Genomic DNA, 25,425 nt, shown 5'->3' on the forward strand with positions numbered 1-25,425 from the left:
AGCATAGATCATAATTTAGATATATTTTTGAGATGGAAAAATGCAGTTTTACAAATGCTAGAAACATGGCTTTCGAAGGAAAGATTGCTATCAAATAGCAGACATAGCTTCCTAACTGATGACAAAGAATCGACAGAGCAGCCATCAAGTGTTAGACAGTGTTCTAGGTTATTACATGCGGAGGTTTTTGGTCCAATAATTAACACCTCTGTTTTTTTTTTTTTTTTTTTTTTTCAGAATTCAGCAGTAAGAAATTACTAGTCATCCATTCATTTTTTTAAGTGCTGTCAAACGATGAATTGCTTCCAAAATAAAAGTTTTTGTTCACATAATATATGTATGTGTACTGTGTTATGTACATATAAATACACACACATACAGTATATTTTGAAAATATTTACATGTATATACATTTATATATTTATATTCTGTATTATATATAAATATGTATTATATATAAATATATTTAATATATAAACATAACATATTTTTCTTAAATATATACATGCATATGTTTGTATTTATTATACATAATAAATATACACACATATATTATGTAAACAAAAACTTTTATTTTGGATGTGATTAATCATGATTAATCGTTAGACAGCACTAGTTTTTTTGTAAAACCTCGTTTTTCAAATTGGTAAGCTTCGTCGGGCCGCGAAGAAATATAGAGCTGGTTATCTTCAGCATAACAGTGAAAGCTAACACCATGTTTCCTGATGATATCTCCCAAGGGTAACATGTAAAGCAGGGTTGTCAAACTCAGTTTAATTAGGGTTGGAGCTAAACTTTGCAGGCCCTCCAGGAACTGAGTTTGACACCACTGATGTAAAGTACTGAGCCTTGAGGTATTCAATACTGCACTTGTGATTGTTATGATGCCTCATCATTCAGTGCTACGAATTGATGGTAGTCAGATAAGTAAGATTTGAACTAAGATTTGAGTAAGATTTCCACTAATGCCAACATCATTTACTAGTCTATTCAAAAGAATGTTGTGGTCAATAGTGTCAAACGCAGCACTAAGATCCAGTAGCACTAATGGAGGGATACAACCACAATCAGATGATAAGAGCAGGTCATTTGTAACTCTGATGAGAGCAGTCTTGGTAGGCCTACTATGATATAATCTAAATCCTAACTGGAAATCCTCACAGATACCATTTTTCTCTAAGAAGGAACATAGTTGTGATGATACTACCTTTTCTATTATCTTTGACAGAAACGGTATTTTGGTCATGCGTCGTGCGTGCAGTTAGTTTAGTTTATGCGTTGGCCTACGTGGATGCGTGGGTGGAATGGGAATTTTTAATGAGAGGCTTAATAACAGCCACTTTTAAGGTTTTTGGGACATATCCTAACAACAATGATGTATTAATAATATTCAGAAGAGGATCTATGACTTCTGGAAGCACCTCTTTTAGTAGCTTAGATGGTATAGGCTGTTTCATCAGGCGCATACGCCTGGCCCGAAGTTAACTTCCAGTCTGTGTTTGTTTATCAGTCTGGCTAGTGGCACTGACTTCAAACACAGTTAAAGTTAAGGTGATGAGTAGACTGAAGTTGGGCTCGGGTTGTTGTGCTGTGGGATGCAATTTTATTTTATTTTTTCCCCATACATTGATTTATTTATGGCAACCCACCACAATATCAAAACTGACTGCCACTAGTAGATTTTCCAAAAGGCTTTGACTAAACATGAAACCGACTGTCTTTAAAAAAAAAAATTGGTCAATGTCATTTCATCTTGCATAATGCCTGATAAAGCAGTGTTTGTGAGCTCAATGCTGCTTTTTATATAGCCATTACCGGGGGAAACCTATATTTCTCCGCTCGAAAAGCACCTCCTGCTGGCAGAGAATGAATTTGCATTTTCAATAAATCTGACTGATAGCAAAAACATATTTTGCTTGTTATCAGAAATAATCTACTCTAGAAGGACTTTGTTGTTGTTATTATGTATATTGTGGTTGTTATGGGAGGGGATTCCCCCCATTCTACAAAGGCATTACTGTGTGGAGTATGAGCAAGAAATTACTGTATCTTTCATTTTCAAAATATCAAAATATGGGCAGCTCAACAAGTCCATTTAAGCGCAGACTGACACAACACTGAGTGAACCTGTGAAAGGGTACTCATGATCTACATAAACACATGAACAGGAAAAAAAGCTACATGTGATAAATATAAATAAGATTTGTAATTTTTTTTTAAACATCCGTATATTTACATGCGTGTACTTTATGTTTATGTTTGTGTGTGCGCACATCTTTATGTGTACTCTCTATACATATGTGTGTGTAAGAGTGTGTATGTGAAAAAGCTGAGGGACGCAGGTGCACCCCCATCTGTACACGCCAAAGTAAAGAGGGCAGCTGCTGTGAATCAAATATTCCCCCACGTCTCTGCAGCCTAACTCAGACTAATCACTTGTACATCAGCAACATAGAGGTGCTCTCACAAGGGACAGGATGGGGAGAAGAGAGAGATGAAGAGAAGGATGAAAGGGGGATGTAAGGAAAGACAGACGTGTGAATAGAATGTACTGAAAGAACATTAGAAGAGAAGATTAAAGAATTACTAATGATTGGTAATTATCTAATGAGCTCTCAGTTACCCATAAATTATTTGATTACTTTATATTATACACTTACAAGTACCATTTACTGAAAACATCCAGATTACACATACAAAGTTGATATTTGGTCTGAGCTTTCAGAAAATACCTAACATTTCTCTGTTGATTTGAAAAAGGATCCCTAAACTAAATGTCATATATTCCACAAACAGGGTACAATCTATATAAGTATCTATATAAGTTTTTATTTTATTTTATTTCGATGAAGTGTTATTTCAATTAATGTGTTCATCACAAAATCATTGGTTTAAAAGGGTGCATATTAGTACCTAAGTATAACATATTAGTACATTTTGAAAGGGTACCACACCAGTGACAGCTTTTGTACCTTTTTCATTTTTTCTGAGTGTATAATAATTTTGTTAAATCATCATATCTGTAAATTTAAAAGCTGTCACAGTAACTTTGGATACTGAATGGTAATGCATGACAAACAGTAAACAACAGGACAATTTTATTCGTTATGTAAGTTCATCATGGTTCCCTTTGTATGCAGCGGAAATCATGCCACAGGAGAGCAAGATAAAGTAACATAAGAAGCTTTAGGGAAAGTGCCAGATATCCGCCTGCTTCCTACATGTTGAGTCTTGAGCCAAACACCTGTGCTTCTATTGGAGTGAGTGATTCAGTTTTAGGGCCGATCTTTTCTGACTGGAAACTACTTTCAGTGTTTTCACTGGTGCTTGATAAGAGATGTGAAAGCAGAACACATGTTTTGAGGGAAAGACTACTCTTGATGCAACATTTGTCTCGATGTCGCATTTCTGCACACTTCTAATCTAATTCAGCAGATACCAAATGGGTAATTCAACTTCTCTGTCTGAAGGACAGAGAGAGCTAAACCAAACGTGTGAGAAATGTTATTTGGAACATGCACAGAAAAATTAGATTAGAAAATTTAAATCCATGCAAGTTCCACTCAGCAGTAGATCAACAAGGCAAGAAAAAGAGCTTTTATGAGTGCAAATGAATGGCTGACACATCAAACTATTGGCAGGCAGAGACTATGTGGATAAATTTTAGGGTATAGCAGCTTTTGGATGGAGTTAATTTACATGAATTGTTTGTGTTTAAAAGCCACTTTATTGGGTGCATAATGGTAGACATTTTCCCATCTGAGAAAAAAAAAAAAAAAGTGATTGATGTGGAGTAAAGGTTCCAATACGGTTCTTCAAAAATGCTGTGCCAGCTTTATGTTAATATACAGTGTAAATTTGTATTGCATTTCAAATGTTGGGATGTAACATGCCTGTGAATGTGAGATGATAATTCTTCTATTCATATTTTAGACATGAATAAAATATTTTGGATTCCAACTTGTGCTTCCAGCCAGGGACTGTGGAATCTAACTTAGAGGGCTATAAAAGTGTAACATGTGTGAAGTGACAGCAGATTGGGGAGAGGAGTTTTGTGATATTGCCTGGATTGAGGAGGGTTTGCTGCTGGTGTTTGTTTGAAATGTGGAACATTTTGACTCTCACACTACACAGACTGTTTCACATTACCTTGGACTACATTTCCCATGTGCCAATTCACTAATCACATGCTCACCTGTAACCAATTACACACACTATATAACACCCACTCAGATCCTTCTCAGATCGCCGAGTATTGTTTAGCATTTATTGCTCTCCTACATAGCTACATTACGGAGCTATACCGTGTTTTTCTGTTTATTTCCTCTTTAACCCTTGACTTGATTTTAGCCTGGTTTACTTCATCTAGTCTGTTCTCTGCCTGCCTGTCCTGGACTTTAAACCTGCCTCGGATTACTCCGTCTCGCCCCGCTCAGTTACTGTTCGCCCCACGTCTGGACTATAGTCTGTTAGCTGGATTACTCCTTAGTCTTGCCCTCTGGATTATGTTTGCTGCTGTTTGACCCACGCCTGTCCTTGGATTACTCTCTGTATTTGCCTGTGCCATTCCCATCATTGCTGTCGACCCATGCCTGTTTAACCATGTCACGGAATAAAGCTTTGCATACGGATCCGCACTTCTCTCGTTTCGTTCGCCCCATTACAGTCAACTTGGGAACAATATTCCCAATAGCATATGTAGGCCACCTTGCTGAAATTACCAGACACTAATAGCAATGTTTCCTGAGAATGACCCAGCTCTGAAATCAATAGAACTAATTAACAAACTGTTCATTAAAGACTGGTTGACTGGTTTTATAGACAACATTTAATTGGGTATTGATTTCAGCCTCAATCCTCATTCTTTTCTTCATTGATAATTACCACAGACCTGCTATGGAGAGTCAAAAGGGCTTAAATAACAAAGCCAGCAATAGAAAGAAGTGATTGAGAGGATGATAGTGAGGGGTCAGCCTGACAGAGTGACTATTTAGTGCCACTGCTTCTGGCTGGAGTGGATCTCAATCCACCTGTCATCGGTTCATCTTATACAGCAGTGGTGATCTGTTAGGGTGCAGGTGTAAAACACTCAAGTGACAGCTCTATTTTTTAATGATGCTGTGGCTAATGGATGAAAGTGCAGGAATCTCCATGGCAATTTAGGCAACAAAAAAAAAATCTCTTGGGAGAGAGGTGCTCAGTGAGGGTGCATTAACAGGATTCAGACACTACTGCAACACTTTAAAGGATCAGCCAATCAAGGCCTCTAATGCTCGGTTCTACTTCACTGACTGCGTATACGCCTGACATTACATTCAAATTCTGAAAGAAATGGTGGCGGTGGTGATGGGGGGAATAAAATTAACCTTCCTTTAAATCCTTTTCAATGAGGCAGAAGGTACACTTAAGTCCAGGGTTATTAAAAGTTGAAGAGGCAGAATGAGATATTTCATTCCTTTATTCTTCACCTGACTTATTATGAAGAAATAATTTAATAATGTGGATTACATTGAGTCCTAATTTCCTGAAAGCACATCAAAGACATTTTTCAAAGTCCCTGTCAAGTAATCTGCTTTAGAAACTATTTTCTGTAAAAGACATTGAAATATCCAGTATTTAAGGTGAAGTGTGTCATTTATGCACCACAGAGAAGCAGCGTGCAATGTAATCACAAAATATTCTCCACTAAATGAGTGTTCTGCAAATAAAATGTTGGGTGCTATTGATGAAATGAAAAGTACATTTACTGTTGTGTGCAAGAAATTGAATTATTAGTCAGATTGCAACTGACACCCCATACCACAGAACCACAGTGTTTACTCTTTTTGGAGTAATCAACCCAAGAATGGCTTATGCATATGGAACTGGGATAGTAGACAGTATTTTAACTTTAAAAAATTACACAGTTCACCTGTAGTGAAATATGTATTATTTGATGTTCCAGGTTTAAAGAAGAAGTATGAACAAATTTGTGTTGAAATCATAGGTCAGTTTGCTAAATGTTTATATAGATTTTGGTATTCATCAGCCATTCAGTTATTGCTGTTACAGTAAAAGAAACAGTTAATCCAAAAAAGGAAATTCTGTCCTCATGTAATTTGAAACTAAGACAAAGGAGAACATTTTCATCTTGGAATATAGTGTACATCCTGTTAAGACAGTTTGTTATCACTTTACAATAAGACTCAACTAGACTAAGATAAATGCTTTAGAAGTATTTTTCACTGTTAGTCTAAGTCTAAATACATGAATTAATATGAACCAACAGTTAAAAAAAAACTTCTAAAGCATGTATTAATCTTAGTTAATTTAAATTTGTACTAATACATTATTAATATCTTTAAAATTATTGTTACAAAACTAACATTAACAAAGATTAATAAATACTGTAACAAATGTATTGCTAATTGTTAGTTAATGCACATATTGGAAATGTGTTTATACTGATGTTTGTTTGTTTATTTCTGCATCCATTCTTTTAAAAAGTACAGCATCAAATTTTTGCAAAGCATCTTCTTCATCAACATAAAGCAAGACAACATTCTAACCACTTTAGGGAGATGAAAAAAAAAGCAAAAAAAAAATAAATAAATAAAAAGGCAACACTTTTGGGTGAACTATTATGAAGGAGGTGACAGATACCAGCTTTTCCAAACTGATTTCTCTATTTTCCCCCCTTTTCTAATACTCTCAATACATATTAAAGCCATAAAACGCTTACCACAGTCAAGTATTCATTGATAATTCTCAATAATGTTTGTTCTGTGTTCAATAGCTTTACTATTCTAAATAATTACTTAACTAATTACTTTTTTATGCTGTAAGAGGATTATTGGCATTACTGGTCTATCGGTTAGCAACCATACATGTAAAAAATCCAAATAAAGCATGTAGGAACACTGAAACAAGGAATTAAGAGTACGTAAGTCTGAACATCTATTTATCACCTTTAAGTTAAACATGCATTGTAACATAAGCTCAGTAAACAGGTATTATAGCAAACAACACAACTGTGTGACTTGAATAACTCCTAATTAGCCAAGTAGGAGGAACTGTCTGCTACATCGCCATATGGCTTGGAGAAATGAATATTTGCTAACATTTCCTTGGCAAATAAATATGTACAGCTTGTCATGCCATCAGAGGGAGAGAGATATTTTAACATGTACTTGAGGTTGTCATCCATACCAGATTGTGCTTGTAGTAACAACAACCTGAAAGAGTCTGTTCACTGCATATGAAGCCACCACAGGAACAGACGTTTTGAATTACGTTAACCTACTTCATTGGTACTGCATATATGGTTTATCTCTCTATATATACATGCTTAACATGATCTCAAATTATATGAGGGCCCTTTTGACAGCAGCTGAAAAACACAAGTTCTTCTATGTGAAACGATCAGAGTTCATCTTTCGGAGTTTGGGAGGCAGATGTCCATCCATGCGGCCTCCTTCCCCAGCCAGTCTTTGCAATTTCGGTGGCAAGTCCGCAACCGATTTGCTGATGGCCTCTGTGGCAATCTTAGTTGTCTTGGAAACCTGCTTTTCCTCTGAGACCCCAGGCACAGAACTGATGCGCTGGAGCTTCATGGGCAGTTCGCCAAGGCTATATGTCATTTCTGATGTGGTGGAGCTCATTCTCAGGAGCTTCCTGGGCAGCCCGTCTCTACCTGTCATCTTTTGCACCTTGGCTGGTAATTTGGTCGTGCTCTCTGGATCCTCCAGCAGTTCCAGGCAGTCCAAGGAGCTGTTCTTCTCTCCGCTGTTGCACAGAGACGGGGCCATGAGTGGAGAGGACAAGAGTAACGCCTCGTCCTGCTCTTTCACACTGTAGGGAGGTGTAGGAACCTCAAATGTTGCGTGGAACTGAGAATAATCCACTTTAAAGAAGCCCTCCTCCAGAGAGATGACTGGGAAGAATCTGTGGCCCCACAGCACCTCATCCTCTGTGTACGACGTCCGTGCTTGACAAGTCATGCCTACCGGAGAAAATACATGAAAAGGAACAATGGTCAAAAATTAATCAAACTAACGCAATTGGGAAAAGCTTTGCTGCACTGAACAGTATCATACTTCTTTATTACTATCATTTATTATTTATTATTATCATATTTCATCATAATTCTTTATTAGTACAGTGCAGCACAGTAAAGATATTCTTCAAACATTCTGGCCAAGGTTTTTTATTTTTATTTTTTTCTAAACTCCTAGCCCTACATATTAAACATTAATTCAGTCTGAACCAATGAAATTAAGCATGACTGTATATACTTCACCCTACACTCTAAAAAATGTTGGGTTAAATATGGACAAACCCAGCAATTGGGTTGTTTTCAACCAACAGTTGGGTTAAATGTTTAACCCAACCTTCTGGGCAGTAACCCAACTGTTGGGTCAAAAACAACCCAATTGCTGGGTTTGTCCATATTTTACCCAGTGCTGGGTTGTATTTAACCCAGGATTTTTTAGAGTGTAGGCTGAGGATACAGTAATCGGTTTATCCTTAACCTTAATCCTTAACCTTCTGACTTAAAATAAATGCTACAAAAAGTGCATAATATAAATCACTTTTTCTAATCATTCTGTTTGTGCTGTTGCATCCTTATTTTCCATACACTAAACTTCAGTTCAGTCAGGATCACTTTTGAAAAATACGTTCACTACCATACTAGACAGTTTAAGATACATCCTTAAGGCATGAATCCCCTGCCTGACAATAACCAAATATTTCTTAGCTACACACGTATGCAGAGATACAACAATTACAAAACAAGAGGGTATGAGAATCAGTCATGGTAGTTCTAAGAATCTAACTGTTAGGGAGTTGCTGGGGGTGAAGGGGTGGAGGTGGGTGCAAATGTCTGAGCGACACACTGAAGAACATGCATTTGAATGGTCTTAAATACGGCTGTTGATTAGGAGCAGGTGGAGTAATTGATCAGCTGAGCGTCAGCTGATGGGGAAGTGATTAGTGGTCTGCCTGAACTATGCTTGAATTCTATTCGATCACTCAAGCTCCATTTGTTGTGTATGACCACCATTTCATAACTCGTAACAAATTCAGCAATCATTTTCTTATCAAAATAAAATGATTTCTTAAATATACTTGTATACTGAATTGTGATGTTTGTGATGTCATCCAAATGACAAACAAGTCCCTCTTCTCCAGGCCATGGATGATGTGTGCAATGACATCACAGGAGACAATGTCAGGCCTGTATTTGCCATGCAGGAAGATTTTTTTTACTAATGAAAACATTGATTATGATGTGGATGAGAACCTGTGGCCAAGCCCAGAAGACAGGGTTGACAAAAACATAGAAGAGCAGTGAGGAACTGCGACTTTTCTAAACTATTTTTTTCTTATTTAAAGTTTTTTTTTATTTTTTAAACCTGTTCTGAGTTGATTATTTCATCAATAATTTTCAAATGTTTAATGATTCCAGTGTCAGAACTTTTCTCTCTAGTCTATTACAATGATATATGAATGTGTAGAACCATAATGAAAGCTGCATCATGTGTTTTGAACAACTATATTTAATGATTGTACTAACAACTAAACAGTGAAACTATGGGTATCTTGTGTGTGGGTGATCTAAAGTAATGTTCCTATGATATTTCATAATAAATGTTATTAGTGCAAAAATGATTGTAAAAAACTGTAGTAGATATTTTGAGGATGTTTAATATACTGTACACAATTTATTGAATGTATTGAATACTATTCAATTTCCAAATAATTTTCTATGTTTTATATATCAGTGGTGCAACAGTATTGTCTCTTGCCTCTTATAGAGGGTGGAAAAAAATCAATTACGAAACCTCTCAGTCATAATTGACTGGGTCACAACAAGCCATGAATGAAAATCTTGCTAGCCTCACTTTCTATTGTTTCACAGTGTTTAAACATTCAGGCACCATCTTTACTTTATCAAGCCAAAACAAATAGAAACAGATTAAGAAAATAAGATTAGCTCAATTTTGTTCTCTCTGGACCTTATGAAAGTGGTGAAGAGGTCTCATGTACAGCAGGTAATGTAATTGTGAATTGTAATTATGTATGCATACAGGACCGCTGCTGGCCAAATGGGTGCCCTAAGCAGAATTTTATTGTTGTGCCCCCTCCCCCAAATATTATGGATGGGAAAAAATAAAATAATTTAAAAACACTATAGGGGTCAAAATAGAGCTTTAATAAAATATAAAAGTAAATAAATAAATAAACTGTAATTAAATTGTATTATTTACTAATGACAATTTTAGCTCTAGACAGTTACATATGGCTATTATTTTATTAATACAGTTGTCTGATTGATTTTATAGTTTCAAGCATTCAGAAATCATACAAAAGAAAATTGAGCAGTTTTACTATGATAAAACCTTGGTTAATTTTTGTAAGGGTTGTGATGTCCACGTTTTTGAAGATAGAGGCTGTAGCATTTCTATCATAAAAAGGTGGCCAAAAATTAAAAATTAAGTGGATATTTGAATTAGCCTAAATGTTTGGTCAATATTAAAGGAACTTGATCATTCTGTAAGCGTATTAGCAGGACTTTGGCTCCCTTTACAGGCATTTGTAACAATCGGTAATGTAAATACCTAAATTGTTTATTTTGTATTACATTATGTATTTTAACAGTGTTTTTCAATGAAAATCACGATTTTTGGTTTTATTCGTAGTAAAACGATGGCTAGTTTTCGTAAGGGAACATGGAAAGTCAGAGAGAATATTATATGCGTTGTTGGTGGTTAAATTATTACCGACATTAAAACATGTTATTAATGTCAACAAACAAAAAAGTTTCACAGGATTATGAATGTACGCTACCGAAGAGTGATGCAGGGGCTTCATCTTTTTTTCTTTTCTTGGCGCCGGATTTGCTGATGTCTTTTCACGGCAGCTGTCCATCAATTATGATCATTTGCTTTTAGCCGCAAACATGAGGCGCGGGCGGTCACGGGTGCGGATGCGGGAATGCTGCGTCACGTGTGATTGGCCTACTGCCTACTGTGTCTGCGTTCACCGTAAAACACATTTTTTATAATCATATATATGTTAATGTTTATTTATGTATATGTATATGTTAATTTTAATACTAATATAGAACGAAAGTGTTTTTTCTGGTTCTCTTCTGTACCCCGGGGGATAAGTCTTTAGGGAGGAAACCGTTGGTGACACGTTTCCTCCATGGTACTTTGAGGCTGAAGCCTGCAACTCGCACTAGAATTCTGGACTGGGATTTGGCCGTTGTCCTAGAAAGACTGTGTAGAGCTCCATTTGAGCCTATAGAAGAGGTTCCTGAAAATTGTTATCACCTAAAACAGTGTTTCGCTCAGCCATTTAATTTCTCAAGAGAGATGGTGATCGTCCCTTTCTTTACCTGAGGCCTGGTTACGTGCCGAAGGTGCCCATTAATGCTCCACAGTGTTGCAGGTCCTCCCCCTTTTAGAAGTTCAGACAAGGAAAAGCTTAATTTAATGTGCACTTATGTCCACAGAGCTGCCCTGTGAAGGAAATCAGATCAACTTTTCGTTTGCTTTGCTCCGCCTAAGAAAGGCTTTCTGGAAACCAAGTAAACATCAAGCAGGTGGATTGAGGTTACTGTATCCGCCTTGCTTATGAGTCCTCTGACCTTTCAACTTTGGGGATCAGAGCTTACTCTACTAGGAGTACGGCAAAGTCCCTGAGAACCTGACAGATTGCACTTCTGGAGACTCCAGGTAGGTTGCAGTTTTGGAAATTGGTGGCGGTGGAGACTAAATGGTTCCTGATGGTTTCACATCTAATTCTTCACCTTAATTCTTTTGCAGTTAACATGTGTCTTTTCTTCTCCACCTGTTTTTTCTGACCGTGCTGACCCAATGAGCATTTTGCTGTCCAATGATTATGCCTTAACTTTGCAACTTCTAGTGTTGCATTAGTATTGTATCCTTCTCATGGGCATTTAATAATTTTTGACTTTCAGTGTGAGTTAAATCTCTTTTTTTTTGGCTTATTTTATCTGTAAAAGAAAACCTGCCTAATAATTATGCACACCTGAATATAAGGAGTTTTTCACTTCCAGCCTTCATGGACAAATATATATATATATATATATCACTTATAAATGATTAAATACAACATTAATAGTAGTTATTACGACTGATGTGATTTGGAATTGGTAAAAAGTGCTTGGAAAAATATATGATGAGAATATCAACTGGCCTAACCTACGTAAAAAGAATAGTAACAGCAATTCACTAACAAGGACCACACATCAACCATGCAGATAATACTTTATTACGATGAAGACAGGATGAAAGGAATTGGAAGGGATGGGGTGTAATGACTCTCTGAACTGGCTGATCAGGGAAGTCTTGTTGAGAGAGACTTAGAGTGGGGGCTTCGTCTCTGTAGATAATACATTGGGTTATTAGAAGACCCCCCCCCTTGATGCAACCTGTGGAAGAGATGCGGGATGTTTAAAGATATAAGGAGAAGAGGGAGGGGGAGGAGGGGGGAGGAACTTGGATGAATGGATGGATTAGAGAGGAAGGATGGATGAGTTAGAGGGGAAGGGTGGGTGGGAACAAGAAACTGAGACAAACAGTTCAGAGAAGGTCAGGTTTGCATAAGTAGCTGACGGGTAGTGAGCTGATTGGTTGAGGCGTGGCCCTGCTCCCGAACTTTAGTTAACTTATCAACTCCATTAGTTGCAAACACTGCTAATAATGTCAAACATAAGCAATAGGTTTTATGCAATCAAAACTACAAAACTGTGTTTCTATGGAAACCCAATATTGCCATGTGCACATGCACAGGTCTTGCATCCAAAGCTGTTCTCTCGTACGCATATGTTAATGTCATTAATAAACAAAAGACAATTTATCTGAAATCAGCAGCACAGCAGTCTGAGGGTTATAACACACTCCGTCACCACTATTTCCCCAAATCATGAGGAGTGTTGGTTGTCAAAACACATGCACTTCGGATGTTTCGCAGCCAGTATCATCCCATAAAATGTGTGTGATTGTGTTCAGCTGGACGCAGGGCTGCATTGCAGTGGTGTAGAGCAGGGGTACCCAATCCTGCTCCTGGCGATCGACTGTCCTGCAAAGTTCAGCTCCAACTCTAATCAAACACACCTGCCTTTAATTTTCAAGCGATCCTGGAGACCTTAATTAGTTGCTTCAGGTGTGTTTGATTAGAGTTGGAGCTGATCTTTGCAGGACAGTCGATCGCCAGGAGCAGGATTGGGAACCCCTGGTGTAGAGTATACTGTAAGAATGGGGAAACTCCTCTGTGCATCAAACATACAGTATAATTTAATGAACAACCCTATCAGCTCTGTGGATGACAGCAGAAAGAAAAGCAATGAAGTCATCTGAAACCCTGTGCCTTGAGTTGTCCTCTGACCATTCAAATATGCTCGATATGATTTCATTTCTAAACAACCTGAGTGTTAAACTCAATAAACAACACAGTACATAGCATGAAAATATCAATGTCTGTTCTTTGAAGGAACATTGTACTTTATCAAAGTAACTATAACTGAGGAAGGATCCCATGTGCTGATTTTAATAAACACCAAGTGAGGCTAAACAAAGAAAGCAGTCTCTTTATAGGTATAAGGTGCTATGCAAATAAATTGAACAGTAAAATTAATCAGCAGAGGGCACCCTTGACTGATCTATTCAATACACTGGCTAAGTTGACAAAAAATAAAGTATCAGCAGGTGTTGACATTTCCCAACAGCACAGCAGTAATGACTTTATGAAATATTTTACTTCCGAGATCGATACTATCTGAGATAAAATTGTAACCATGCAGCCGTCAGCTACAGTATCGCATCAGATAGTGCACTATAGATCCCCTGAGGAACAATTCCACTCATTCTCTACTATAGGAGAGGAAGAATTGTATAAACTTGTTAAATCATCTAAACCAACAACATGCATGTTAGACCCTATTCCATCTAAACTACTAAAAGAGGTGCTTCCAGATGTCATAGATCCTCTTTTGGCTATTATTAATTCGTCATTGTCATTAGGATATGTTCCCAAAACCTTCAAATTGGCTGTTATTAAACCTCTCATTAAAAAAACCACAACTTGACCCCAAAGATCTAGTTAATTATAGACCGATCTCGAATCTCCCTTTTCTGTCAAAGATACTAGAAAATGTAGTATCCTCACAATTATATTCCTTCTTAGAGAAAAATGGTATCTGTGAGGATTTCCAGTCAGGATTTAGAACGTTTCATAGTACTGAGACTGCTCTCATTAGATTTACAAATGACCTGTTCTTATTATCTGATCGTGATTGTATCTCTCTATTAGTACTACTGGATCTTAGCGCTGCGTTCGACACTATCGACCACAACATTCTTTTGAATAGACTAGAAAACTTTGTTGGCATTAGTGGAAGTGCATTGGTTCAAATTGTACTTATCTGACCGCCATCAATTTGTAGCAGTGAATGAAGAGGTATCATATCGATCACAAGTGCAGTATGGAGTACCTCAAGGCTCAGTACTAGGGCTGTTACTTTTCACGCTTTACATGTTACCCTTAGGAAATATCATCAGGAAACACGGCGTTAGCTTTCACTGTTATGTTGATTATACTCAGATCTATATTGTTTTGTGGCCCAGCAAAACACACCAAATTGAGAAACTAACGGAATGCATAGTCGATATAAAAAACTGGATAATGAGTAATTTCTTACTGCTAAATTCTGAAAAAACAGAGGTGTTAATTATCGGACCTAAAACCCCCACATGTAATAATTTCAACCTGGTCTCATAAAAATAAGTTTTACGTTCCTTGCTGCATGTTTCGCCGCAGTTTCAAATAGAAATGTCCACTGAGTGGCGCTAAAACACAGGTTCAATATGTGAACCCTGGCACGTTTTTATTACGTAGATATTGGTACGTATTGCTGTTTTTTTATTACGTTGCTTCAGATACGTATTGCGACGGTTCAGAATTCAAATATCCGGGGACTGTCGCTAAAAGTTAATGCTCTATCGTATTGGAAATATGCCCTACACCAAATCCAACCCTAAACCTACCCGATAGTGTTAACAAATGCAAAACTGATATAAAAACGTATTAACTGATGCAACTGTGCCATTTGAACTTCCTTTTAAGCAGATTTTAACTGCTTTGTCGAACTGTAGTTACACGGGATTCGAACCGGTGCTTCGCGACTCCTAAGTCTGTCTCCGTACTTCGTGAGCTACCGAACAAACTTATCATTTATGAAAACCAATAGATATGAAGCTGGATGTGTGCGATGCTAACGTTCAAAAGCATCAGTTTTCAAATCTCCCAGCATATTAATACTGTTTTGAAGTCATAGCATGATATTCTTCAAGTAATTGTGCGAAAATTATGCTTTATTAACTCTCGCAACTCTGTAAATTTGTGGGAAAGTGTTCATTTATTTTGGAAACTGCAGTGATATGTACTTATTGGTACGTATTTCATGTCATGCTAAAAAGTGCACCCAGGTATGTAAATGCCATGAGACCAGGTAGAATAACTTAGAACACTGTCTAACACTTGATGGCTGCTCTGTCGATTCTTCGTCATCAGTTAGGAACCTAGGTGTGCTATTTGATAGCAATCTTTCCTTTGACAGACACGTTTCTAGCATTTGTAAAACTGTATTTTTTCATCTTAAAAATATATCTAAATTGAGACCTATGCTCTCAAAGTCAAATGCAGAAATGTTAATTCATGCATTTATAACCTCAACTTTAGATTATTGTAATGCTTTATTGGGTGGTGGTTCTGGTTGTTCTTAATAAACAAACTCCAGATGGTCCAAAATGCAGCAGCTAGAATTCTTACTAGAACCAGGAAGTATGACCACATTAGCCCAGTTCTGTCAACACTGCACTGGCTCCCTATTAAATATCGTATGGATTTTAAAATCTTGTTAATTACTTATAAAACCCTGAATGGTTTAGCTCCTCAGTACTTGAGCGAGCTCTTATTGCATTATAGTCCTCCACATCCACTACGTTCTCAAAACTCTGGCCATTTGATAATACCTAGAATATCAAAATCAACTGCGGGTGGCAGAACCTTTTCATATTTAGCGCCAAAACTCTGGAACAATCTACCTAACACTGTTCAGGAGGCAGACACACTGTCAGTTTAAATCGAGATTAAAGACCCATCTCTTTAACCTGGCTTACACATAATACAGTAATACGCTTCTAATATTCAAATCCGTTAAAGGATTGTTAGGCTACATTAATTAGGTCAACCAGAACTGGGAACACTTCCCATAACACCCGATGTACTTGTTACATCGTAAGAATAATGGCATCTACGCTAATATTAGTCTGTTTCTTTCTTATTCCAAGATCACCGTAGCCACCCGGATCCAGTCCGTATCCAGATCAGATGGTGGATCAGTACCTAGAGATGACCTCTACAGCCCTGAACGTCAGCGGAGATCAGGACACCTAGATGAGCCCCAGAGACAGATCCCCAGTGAGGACCTCGTCATCTAGACAGCCATCGGGACAAGACCTCGGGAACCAGATGAGTCCTTTACACAATCTGACTTTGCTGCAGTTGGAATTGAACTGCTGGTTCATCTGGCCAGAGGAGAACTGGCCCCCCGATTGAGCCTGGTTTCTCCCAAGGTTTTTTCTCCATTCTGTCAACGATGGAGTTTTGGTTCCTTGCCGCTGTCGCCTCTGGCTTGCTTAGTTGGGGACACTTAATTTCCAGCGATATCGTCGACTTGATTGCACAGATACTATTTAAACTGAACTGAGCTGGATATCATTGAATTCAATAATGAAATGCCTTTAACTGAAAATTGAGTGTTTAATCTTGTCATTTTACATTACTGACACTATTTTCCTATTTTGATATTGGAAAGTTGCTTTGACACAATCTGTATTGTTAAAAGCACTATATAAATAAAGGTGACTTGACTTGACTTGACTGATATCATTAATAAACTATGGAACTTTCTCATCTGAGTTACCTCGCGGTCCATCTCGTCAATGTCAAAATGACTGATATGGTCAGCCAAATCAAAGAGGGCAGTATTTATTTACTGTTTACTGAAGCTATTCACTGTTCAGTGTTAACAGTCAAAAATAGATTTTGTGACGCAATACTGTATGTAAGTTCTTTAAACTTTTTTTTTTCTTTATTCGTCTCTTTCTTTAATCTTGTCAAAAAGACAGGATTAAAGAAAGAGATGAATAAAGAAAAAAAAAAGTTTAAAGAACTTACATACAGTATTGCGTCACAAAATCTATTTTTGACTGTAAACTCTGCGTATACAGAATCACCAAAGCATAAATAACCAGGAAGGAGGAACTTACAGTACATTACTCAGGGTTCAAAGAGCGGTAGTGACTGGAAAGTGTTTGTAGCCTAACATCATTTAAATAACAGCTAGAAATTAAGGTGAGTGGAGCTGACACACACAAATCCAGTCATTCACACCTGTAGACTAAAAGCAGAGGAGTTCCCTTGGTAATGTGAGGTGAGAATTTAGTCTTTTGGGATTTGGACAGTATAAGGGTGAGAAAATGTTAAAAAAATCTCAGGCAGTACTTTACTTCTCAGGCAGCGTCCCAGCATGAATGCAAGCAAACACTGAGCATTTCCTCTGCAAACATAAACAAGGACTGAGGACGACTCAGGTCGATTCTTCTCTCTGCACTTGATTTATCCTTCCACTAAAACTATTTGATTCTGAGTATCACATATATGGCTTAACCATCAATAATATATGAATTTTCCCCAAGTCAAAATGTAAAAGCTCCCCAGGATGAAAAGTGTGAAAATAACAGATGAAGATGAATGGATGAATGGTATTTACATTTGCAGTGTTTTCACACTCTGTTCCATTTCACCATAGCACATGCACACATTCAAATGAGGTCATGAGCCCAGGGTTCCCTTTCAGTCGGTCACTCTGAGTCACGTCGGATGACCGACGAATTGGGGATCTCGCCAGAGAGACCAATCCACTTCGAGAGTAACTAAACGAGCCAATGGACATTGGCATGCGATCATTGCATCCAGCTGCCGCTGATCACAGCGTGAGTATAAGAGGCAGCGGGTGCACCGCATTAATTCATCCTTTCGCTTTGGAACCGAGCGGTAGTGGTGAAGCTACTGCTCTTCCCTTCCAGAGAGTGTTCTGCGAGCGAGTGCGGGCGTTACGGCGCAGCAGCGGTGGTCACGTCGGCGGGAGAAAAAGTTTGTCTTTGCTGACAGCCATACTAGGAGTGTGCGGTGGCCAGCTCCCCTGCGTGCTTCAGCACTAAAAGAGCATTTCTCTGAAAGAGCAATTTCTCTAAAAGAGTAACACGGGTGATCGCGTTTTTTAAAGATGTCTTATCACCCGTGCGTTTCTGGGTGTGGTCGTTTCCTGGCGCCTCAGGACAGTCACGATCGCTGCCTCACGTGTCTGGGCATTCAGCATGCTGAGGAAGCTTTCGTGGATGGTTCATGTTCTTCTTGTGGGGACATGACCATCTCGGAGTTGCATAATAGACTCCGCTGTGTCAAACATGGTGGAGTCCCTCTGCCTCTGCCGCGATCCAGTGTTCGTTCCCGGGGCGGCGCTGGATCCGGTAGAGTCAGAGGTGATTTGAGGATTACGGTGAGGGCTTCCCCAAGAGGAGTTCCTCACCCCTCAGGCGCTCCGCAGCCGGTGGGGTTGCCGTTGGAGCGGGCTGGGACCTCTGCAGAATGGGGTTTACCACCTGTTTCCTTTGGTGCTCCCCCTGACGACCTGAGACGGGCGACCCAGAGATGGTGGAGACTGCTTGTCGGGAGATGGTGACCGCACCACTCCCTCCCCCGGAGGAGGGCCGGGTGAAGAATCTTTTGTTTGGTTTTTTTTTTTTTTTTGGTACCCAAAACATCAATAAAAGAGTGGTTTCCTCAATCGCTGGGTCTCAAGAGGAGGAGAGTGGTGAACCGTGCATCACAGGATCACTTCCCTTCTCCTCTCTCGCCAGCAGGCAGCAGTGGGTTGCCCAAGAGCACCCCTCCTGCCCATGAGGGTCGGGCATACCAGTACAAGGTCCTGCCCTTCGGGCTGTCCCTTTCGCCTCGCGTCTTCACCAAAATCACAGAGGCGGCCCTTGTTCCCCTGAGAGAACGGGGTGTGCGCATCCTCAACTACCTCGACGCCTGGCTCATACTCCAGAGCAGTTCTCGAGAGCAGTTATGCGCACACAGGGACCTGGTGCTCAGGCACCTCAGCCAGTTGGGTCTTCGGGTCAACTGGGAAAAGAGCAAACTCGTGCCAACGCAGAGGATCTCTTTTTTCGTCATGGAGTTGGATTCGGTCAACCAGACAGCACGCCTCACCCAGGAACGTGCTCAGTCAGTGCTGAACTGCCTCAAGACTTTATCAGGCAGGACGGCGGTCCCACTGAAACTCTTTCAGAGGCTCCTGGGGCATATGGCTGCAGCTGCGGCGATAGTTCCGCTCGGTCTGCTCCATATGAGACCGCTTCAGCACTGGCTCCATGGCCGAGTCCCGAGGTGGGCGTGGAAACGCGGTACTCACCGGGTTCAGATTACACCGGCCTGCCGCAAAACCTTCAGCCCGTGGACAGATCCCTCGTTCCTTCGGGCAGGAGTGCCCTTGGAGCAGGTATCCAGGCATGCTGTCGTATTCACAGATGCCTCGGTCACCGGCTGGGAAGCCACGTACAACGGGCACGCAGTGTCAGGGGTGTGAACGGGTCCCTAACTGCGTTGGCATATCAATTGCCTCGAGTTGCTGGCAGTACGCCTTGCCTTGAGCCGCCTCAGAGGGCGCCTTCGAGGCAAGGACGTTCTGGTCCGTACGGACAACACTGCGACCGTTGCGTATATCAACCGGCAAGGCGGTTTACGCTCCCGTCGCATGTCGCAACTCCCCGCCACCTCCTCCTCTTGAGTCAGAAGCATCTGAGGTCCCTTCGTGCCATCCACATCCCAGGAGTGTTCAATCAGGCGGCCGACGAGCTGTCTCGAGCGGCACTCCCTGGGGATTTGGAGTCGGTTCAGAGTTGCTCAGGTAGACCTGTTTGCATCTCCAGAAACCACCCACTGCCAGTGGTTCTACTCCCTGTCCGAGGCAACTCTCGGCACGGACACACTGGCACACAGCTGGCCCCAGGGCCTGCGCAAATATGCGTTCCCCCCAGTGAGCCTGCTAGCACAGACACTGTGCAAGATCAGGGAGGACGAGGAGCAGGTCTTGTTAGTGGCTCCATATTGGCCCAACAGGACCTGGTTCCCGGAACTCATGCTCCTCGCGACAGCCCCTCCCTGGCTGATTCCTCTGAGGAAGGATCTGCTTTCTCAGAGACGGGGCACCCTCTGGCACCTGCGTCCAGACTTGTGGAAACTCCATGTGTGGTCCCTGGACGGGACGCGGAGATTCTAGGTGATCTGCCCCAGGAGGTAGCTCTCACTATCGCTTCAGCACGAGCACCGTCCACAAGACTGGCCTATGCGGTGAAGCGGAACCTGTTCGTCGAATGGTGTTCCTCTCACCGTGAGGACCCCCGGAGATGTTCGATCAGAGCCGTGCTTTCCTTTTTGCAACAAGGGTTGGAGCGTAGGCTGTCCCACTCCACCCTTAAGGTTTATGTTGCTGCTATTTCCGCTCACCACGACCCCGTGAGGGAGGTCGGTGGGAAGCACGATCTGGTTGTCAGGTTTCTTAGGGGGCCAGGAGGTTAAACCTCCTAGGCCTCCCTCCCTACCCTCTTGGGATTTGGCATTGGTGCTAAGAGCCCTACAACTGCCCCTTCGAGCCTTTGCAGTCAGTCAAGTTGAAGTTTCTCTGTATGAAAACCCTACTCCTGACTGCGTTGGCCTCGATATTGAGCGTCGGGGACCTGCAGGCATTTTCGGGCGACGAATCGTGCCTTGAGTTTGGGCCGGCTGACTCCAGTGCAACACTGAGGCCTCGGCCCGGCTATGTGCCCAAGGTTCCTACCACTCCCTTCAGGGACCAGGTAGTGAACCTGCAAGCGCTGCCCCTGGAGGAGGCAGACCCAGCCCTAGCTTTGCTCTGTCCTGTACGCGCACTGCGACAGTATGTGGATAGAACTCAGAGCTTCAGGACCTCAGAACAGCTATTTGTCTGTTACGGAGGACAGCAGAAGGGGAAGGCTGTCTCCAAGCAGAGGATGGCCCACTGGATAGTGGATGCCATCACCTTGGCCTATGGAGCACAAGGTGTGCCCTGCCCGTTCGGGTTGCATGCTCACTCCACTAGGGGTGTCGCATCATCCTAGGCGCTGGCTCGTGGTGCCTCGCTAGCAGACATCTGTAGAGCTGCGGGTTGGGCGACTCCTAACACGTTCGCTAGGTTTTATAGCCTACGTGTCGAACCGGTTTCCTCCTGTGTTCTCACCTCAAACGGGTAGTGGCACTGAGAGGCCCGGCTCAGAGTTGGCTTGCGGCGTTCTTTCGCCTAATTCTCCAGAGAGTTCCTTAACCAGGCAAACCCTGTCGAGTCCTCCAGCACTCCGGCGTCCGGATGTGGCGGAGCGTCCGGCGCCAGGCCTTTCAGCCAATGAATTCTTGAAATCTGATGTGAGGCTAGTGCCCATATGAGAGACCCTGCCGGGATCCCATATGTGTATTCCACGTTATGCTTATTAGAGCCGTGTTTCCCCTGGCGGACCACGTTCTGCCATCTCTAATGATGCAGCCTGTGCCATCTCAGAGACTTCCATGTGCAATAGGGCCCTACGGGGTTACTTCACATGTCTAAATGCCACTTAATCCCCTCGGGGAGGAGGTGACTCTGCAGTGTGCCTCTTCCAAATGGAAGGGCACGCTTCCCAGTGTTATCCAAGTCCTACTGTCTGGGTTGTCCAAGGAACAACAGTAGTTGACCTTCTCTGTGTAGAGCCCGGTCCTATCGTCTGCCTTATAGGAAGGATCAGGAGGCCTACACAGGGCACTGGAAGGCAGCTCCTGTGGCGTTTTGGTAGATCCCAATTGCCGGTCATCCGACGTGACTCGGAGTGACCGACTGAAAGGGAACGTCTCGGTTACGACGTCCGCCGCCACAGTTGCTGTACCACCGCTGAGCGGCCGGGTCACCGCTCGGCTCCTCAGCGAAAGCATGAATTATCGCGTGCACCCGCTGCCTCTTATACTCACGCTGTGATCAGCGGCAGCTGGATGCAATGATCGCATGCCAATGTCCATTGGCTCGTTTAGTTACACTCAAAGTGGATTGGTCTCTCTGGCGAGATCCCCAATTCGTCGGTCATCCGACGTGACGTCTCCGTTCCCTTCTTCAGGGAACGAGGATTACATACTGTACGTAACCGAGACGTTTCCGAGTCTGCGGGTTTACCAGGGTTGCCATGGGTTGTTTTTTAGTTCATGGGTTAAAGCGATCTCTGCCTCACCCTGGTGGAATGCTATTTTGACAGAGGAGGACTCCCGCCAAAGGGAAAACCATGAGGGAAAAAAAACTAAACAAAACAAAAAAACATGAATGGGCTAGTTTTGAATAACAATTTGGCTGGTTATGTTTCAGAAACCTGGCAACCCTGCATGAGCCTGTCCTCAGTCCCAGAGGTTTAAAGATAAGTGTTGTAAATAAGTAAAAGAGCAAATTCATTTACAGAATACCACACCAAAACAATGATGTTACACAATAATGCTGTTTCGATTTCAGTATTACATATTCTTTCATGATTTATATTTATTTATTCTTTTGTCACTTTAAAGAAAGTGGGGACATAAAATAATAGATGAGATTGCACTTTATTTGTTTGTTTGCAAATGTGTACGTGTATTTAAAGTAAATAAAAGCCATGCATTCTCGCTGTCTTCTAATCTAATCAAAAACAGTTTACTTTTGATCTTTAAAACTGTACATCATTCACTATTTTTTCTGGTCAGACATAAGCTATTTAATGGGCATCTCTTGAACATCATTATGTAACCATGCAGATGTCCATGTCCCTGGAGTTGAAACTGACCAATTGTCCAGAGTCACTATATAGTGTCCATGGTGATATAGTTGTAGCCTCCTTCTGAAATGTTGGACACTGATGTGGAAGTGGCTTATCACTGACAGACACAGAGCTATTTCAGCATGAGTGAGTCCCTGGTCAAAGTACAGTAAAAACTAGTTCCCTCATCCATGATGCAGACTTTTATATAATACACTTAGAAAGAGCTTATTTTTGTTTCTAGATCAAGGGAAAAAAAGCTTAAAAATCACAAAATACTTTTATGTTAAGACCACAAAGTCATGATTGTGACACTTTGATTGAAGTTTCCCATGATCTTTATTTTTATTTATTTATTCATTCATTCATTCATTATTATTTTTTTTAAATACATTGGGAAAAGCAGCTGTGAAGTCCTTCAATTAACTGTCACTCACTGGAAATACATGACTCTGGCTCAAGTGGCAAGCTCCCGCTCCCTCTCTTGAAACCAACACGGAAGTGACTAAAACTGCAATTCATCGACTGGCCGCTGGAGGCTGGCTCCAAAAGGGAGTCAATCCCATAGACTCCCCATGTTAAAATGCCCAACTTTACAGCAGAAAAAAACATGTTTATAGCCTGGTACAAACAATTATTTTGGTCTATATAGCTAATTTTGCCCTTCGTGACAACTGTGAGGGGGTGAATTTTTTTATAACTCATCCGTTTAAATTATATTAAGCCTTAAAGTTCTGCATAATTAAGGGCGTGGCCACTTGAGTGACAGGTGGACTGCCGCTCTGCTCCAGAGTGTGAAACTCGCTAGAGTGTGAAACTTTTGTATTTGTACAGAAAAAATAATTATAGGTAGGACACTGGGAATCTGGCAATTAGATGTTTTAATGAAAATGATCTCAAACTTGTTTTTTATGGCTATATTGATATTGTACTCTGCTTTTGCACTGTCTGCAAAAAGTAAGATGCCACGCCAAGGAAAAAGGCAGTAACACATTATAGAGGGTGCTGATCACCATTTACAGAATCATTATAGTAACATCTGGATAAAATCTAGTGATCATTGGCTAGGCTATAACATCTAGTAATGTGATTCATTTTATTTTTTTCTGACCATAACAACCAGACAAAGTTAAACACGAGTGGATACCGTTTTGCAACCAATTTATTTGCAATGTTCGCTAACATTAAAGGATGCAAGATATACTTAGCCTATTGTTTTTACATCGAACTGAATTAAAATAGCTTAAGAGTGACTTGTGGATTGATGTGAACGCCAGCAGGGATAATGCTCTGAATGATTGTGAATTAAACATCTCCGATGGCGTTCATTGCAATGGATTTTGTCACTATAGAGGGGCGTGGTTTCAGCTCAGCTTCACCCACGTCCTGCCTTTTTACCCATTTTCGATTATCCGGGAGTGACGTGCTTCCAAGATGGCGGCGGTCGGCTCCGCCCACTTTAGGCTTCAAAAACGCTTTACAGAAACCTACGGGTGACGTCACGGACACTACGTCCATTTTTTTTACAGTCTATGCTCTGGCTCCATTCCTGTAAAACTGCAAAAATGTACCTATACACACATTTCACTGCAGTTTCCAGTTTAAATGGACACTAGAGGCAGTAAAACACCAACAACTTTTGTTAATTTTCATATAAATTACAGAGGCAGATTAATACAGATTTAAAGTTTCTTGCACAATATGACCTCACAATTTTTCCTATAGATATGTAATAGATTTTCTGACGTAGTAAACATGCTCAGTATTGCACTTGGCACAAAAAAAAAAAAAGTCACTGGACGTTTCACTTTCATGCTACAAACTTTGCAATATCATTTTTCAAAAATGTACCCACATGCATGGAGCAGTGTATTTCAGGTTTTTCAGAAATGCAGCAAGAGGCATGTGTTTTAAATGAGCCTGGGTTGCCTTCAGTACTGTTTTCTTGAGTAATTTGTTTCTATGGCAACATTAGTAATGGATGCCAAGGTGAAACTGAATTTCTTAGCAAGAGGTTCTCCTCACTCCTGTGTTAAGACTACAGTTCTGTCTCAAGGCTATAAAACCTCATTCTCATACAGCCAGAAGAGCAAGAGGACCCTCCATAATCTCCCAGCATGTTCTGCCAGAGAAAAAAATCTAAAAAATTAGAAGATTGCATGGGATGCTGGGGTAAGGATGAAAATAAAGTAAATAGAGAGAAAGAAAGAGCAAAATAATGACAGTGGAGCAATAAAGTAATAAATGTTAAACGGTGACCAGGCTCAGTGGAATACATTATCAAATACACGCACACTAGTGATGCGCGGATGGCGGTTGTATCCGCGGGTAATCTGCACGTCGGGTGGGTCATGTAATGAAAAAATACATTCTAATTAATTGCGAGTGGGTCGCTGGTGGATGAGATAAATCATTAGTGATGCAAATATTCTCTAAAATCTGAACGTGTTTTAAATCAATTTTT

The 25,425-nt window shown here is 40.8% G+C and overlaps 1 protein-coding gene across 1 annotated transcript in view; it reads right to left on the minus strand.

Moving 5' to 3' along the window:
• Positions 1–6,457: 6,457 nt before the first annotated feature.
• kcnj3a (potassium inwardly rectifying channel subfamily J member 3a) overlaps positions 6,458–25,425 on the minus strand; it is a 65,184-nt gene continuing 46,216 nt past the window's right edge. Inside the window, exon 4 of the mRNA XM_058788173.1 lies at positions 6,458–7,981. Within this exon, the coding sequence (XP_058644156.1) occupies positions 7,389–7,981 (593 nt within the window). The 3' untranslated portion in view covers positions 6,458–7,388. The remainder of the gene's footprint in view (positions 7,982–25,425) is intronic.

The sequence above is a fragment of the Onychostoma macrolepis genome, chromosome 09, assembly GCF_012432095.1.
Source record: "Onychostoma macrolepis isolate SWU-2019 chromosome 09, ASM1243209v1, whole genome shotgun sequence".
Classification (NCBI taxonomy): domain Eukaryota; kingdom Metazoa; phylum Chordata; class Actinopteri; order Cypriniformes; family Cyprinidae; genus Onychostoma; species Onychostoma macrolepis.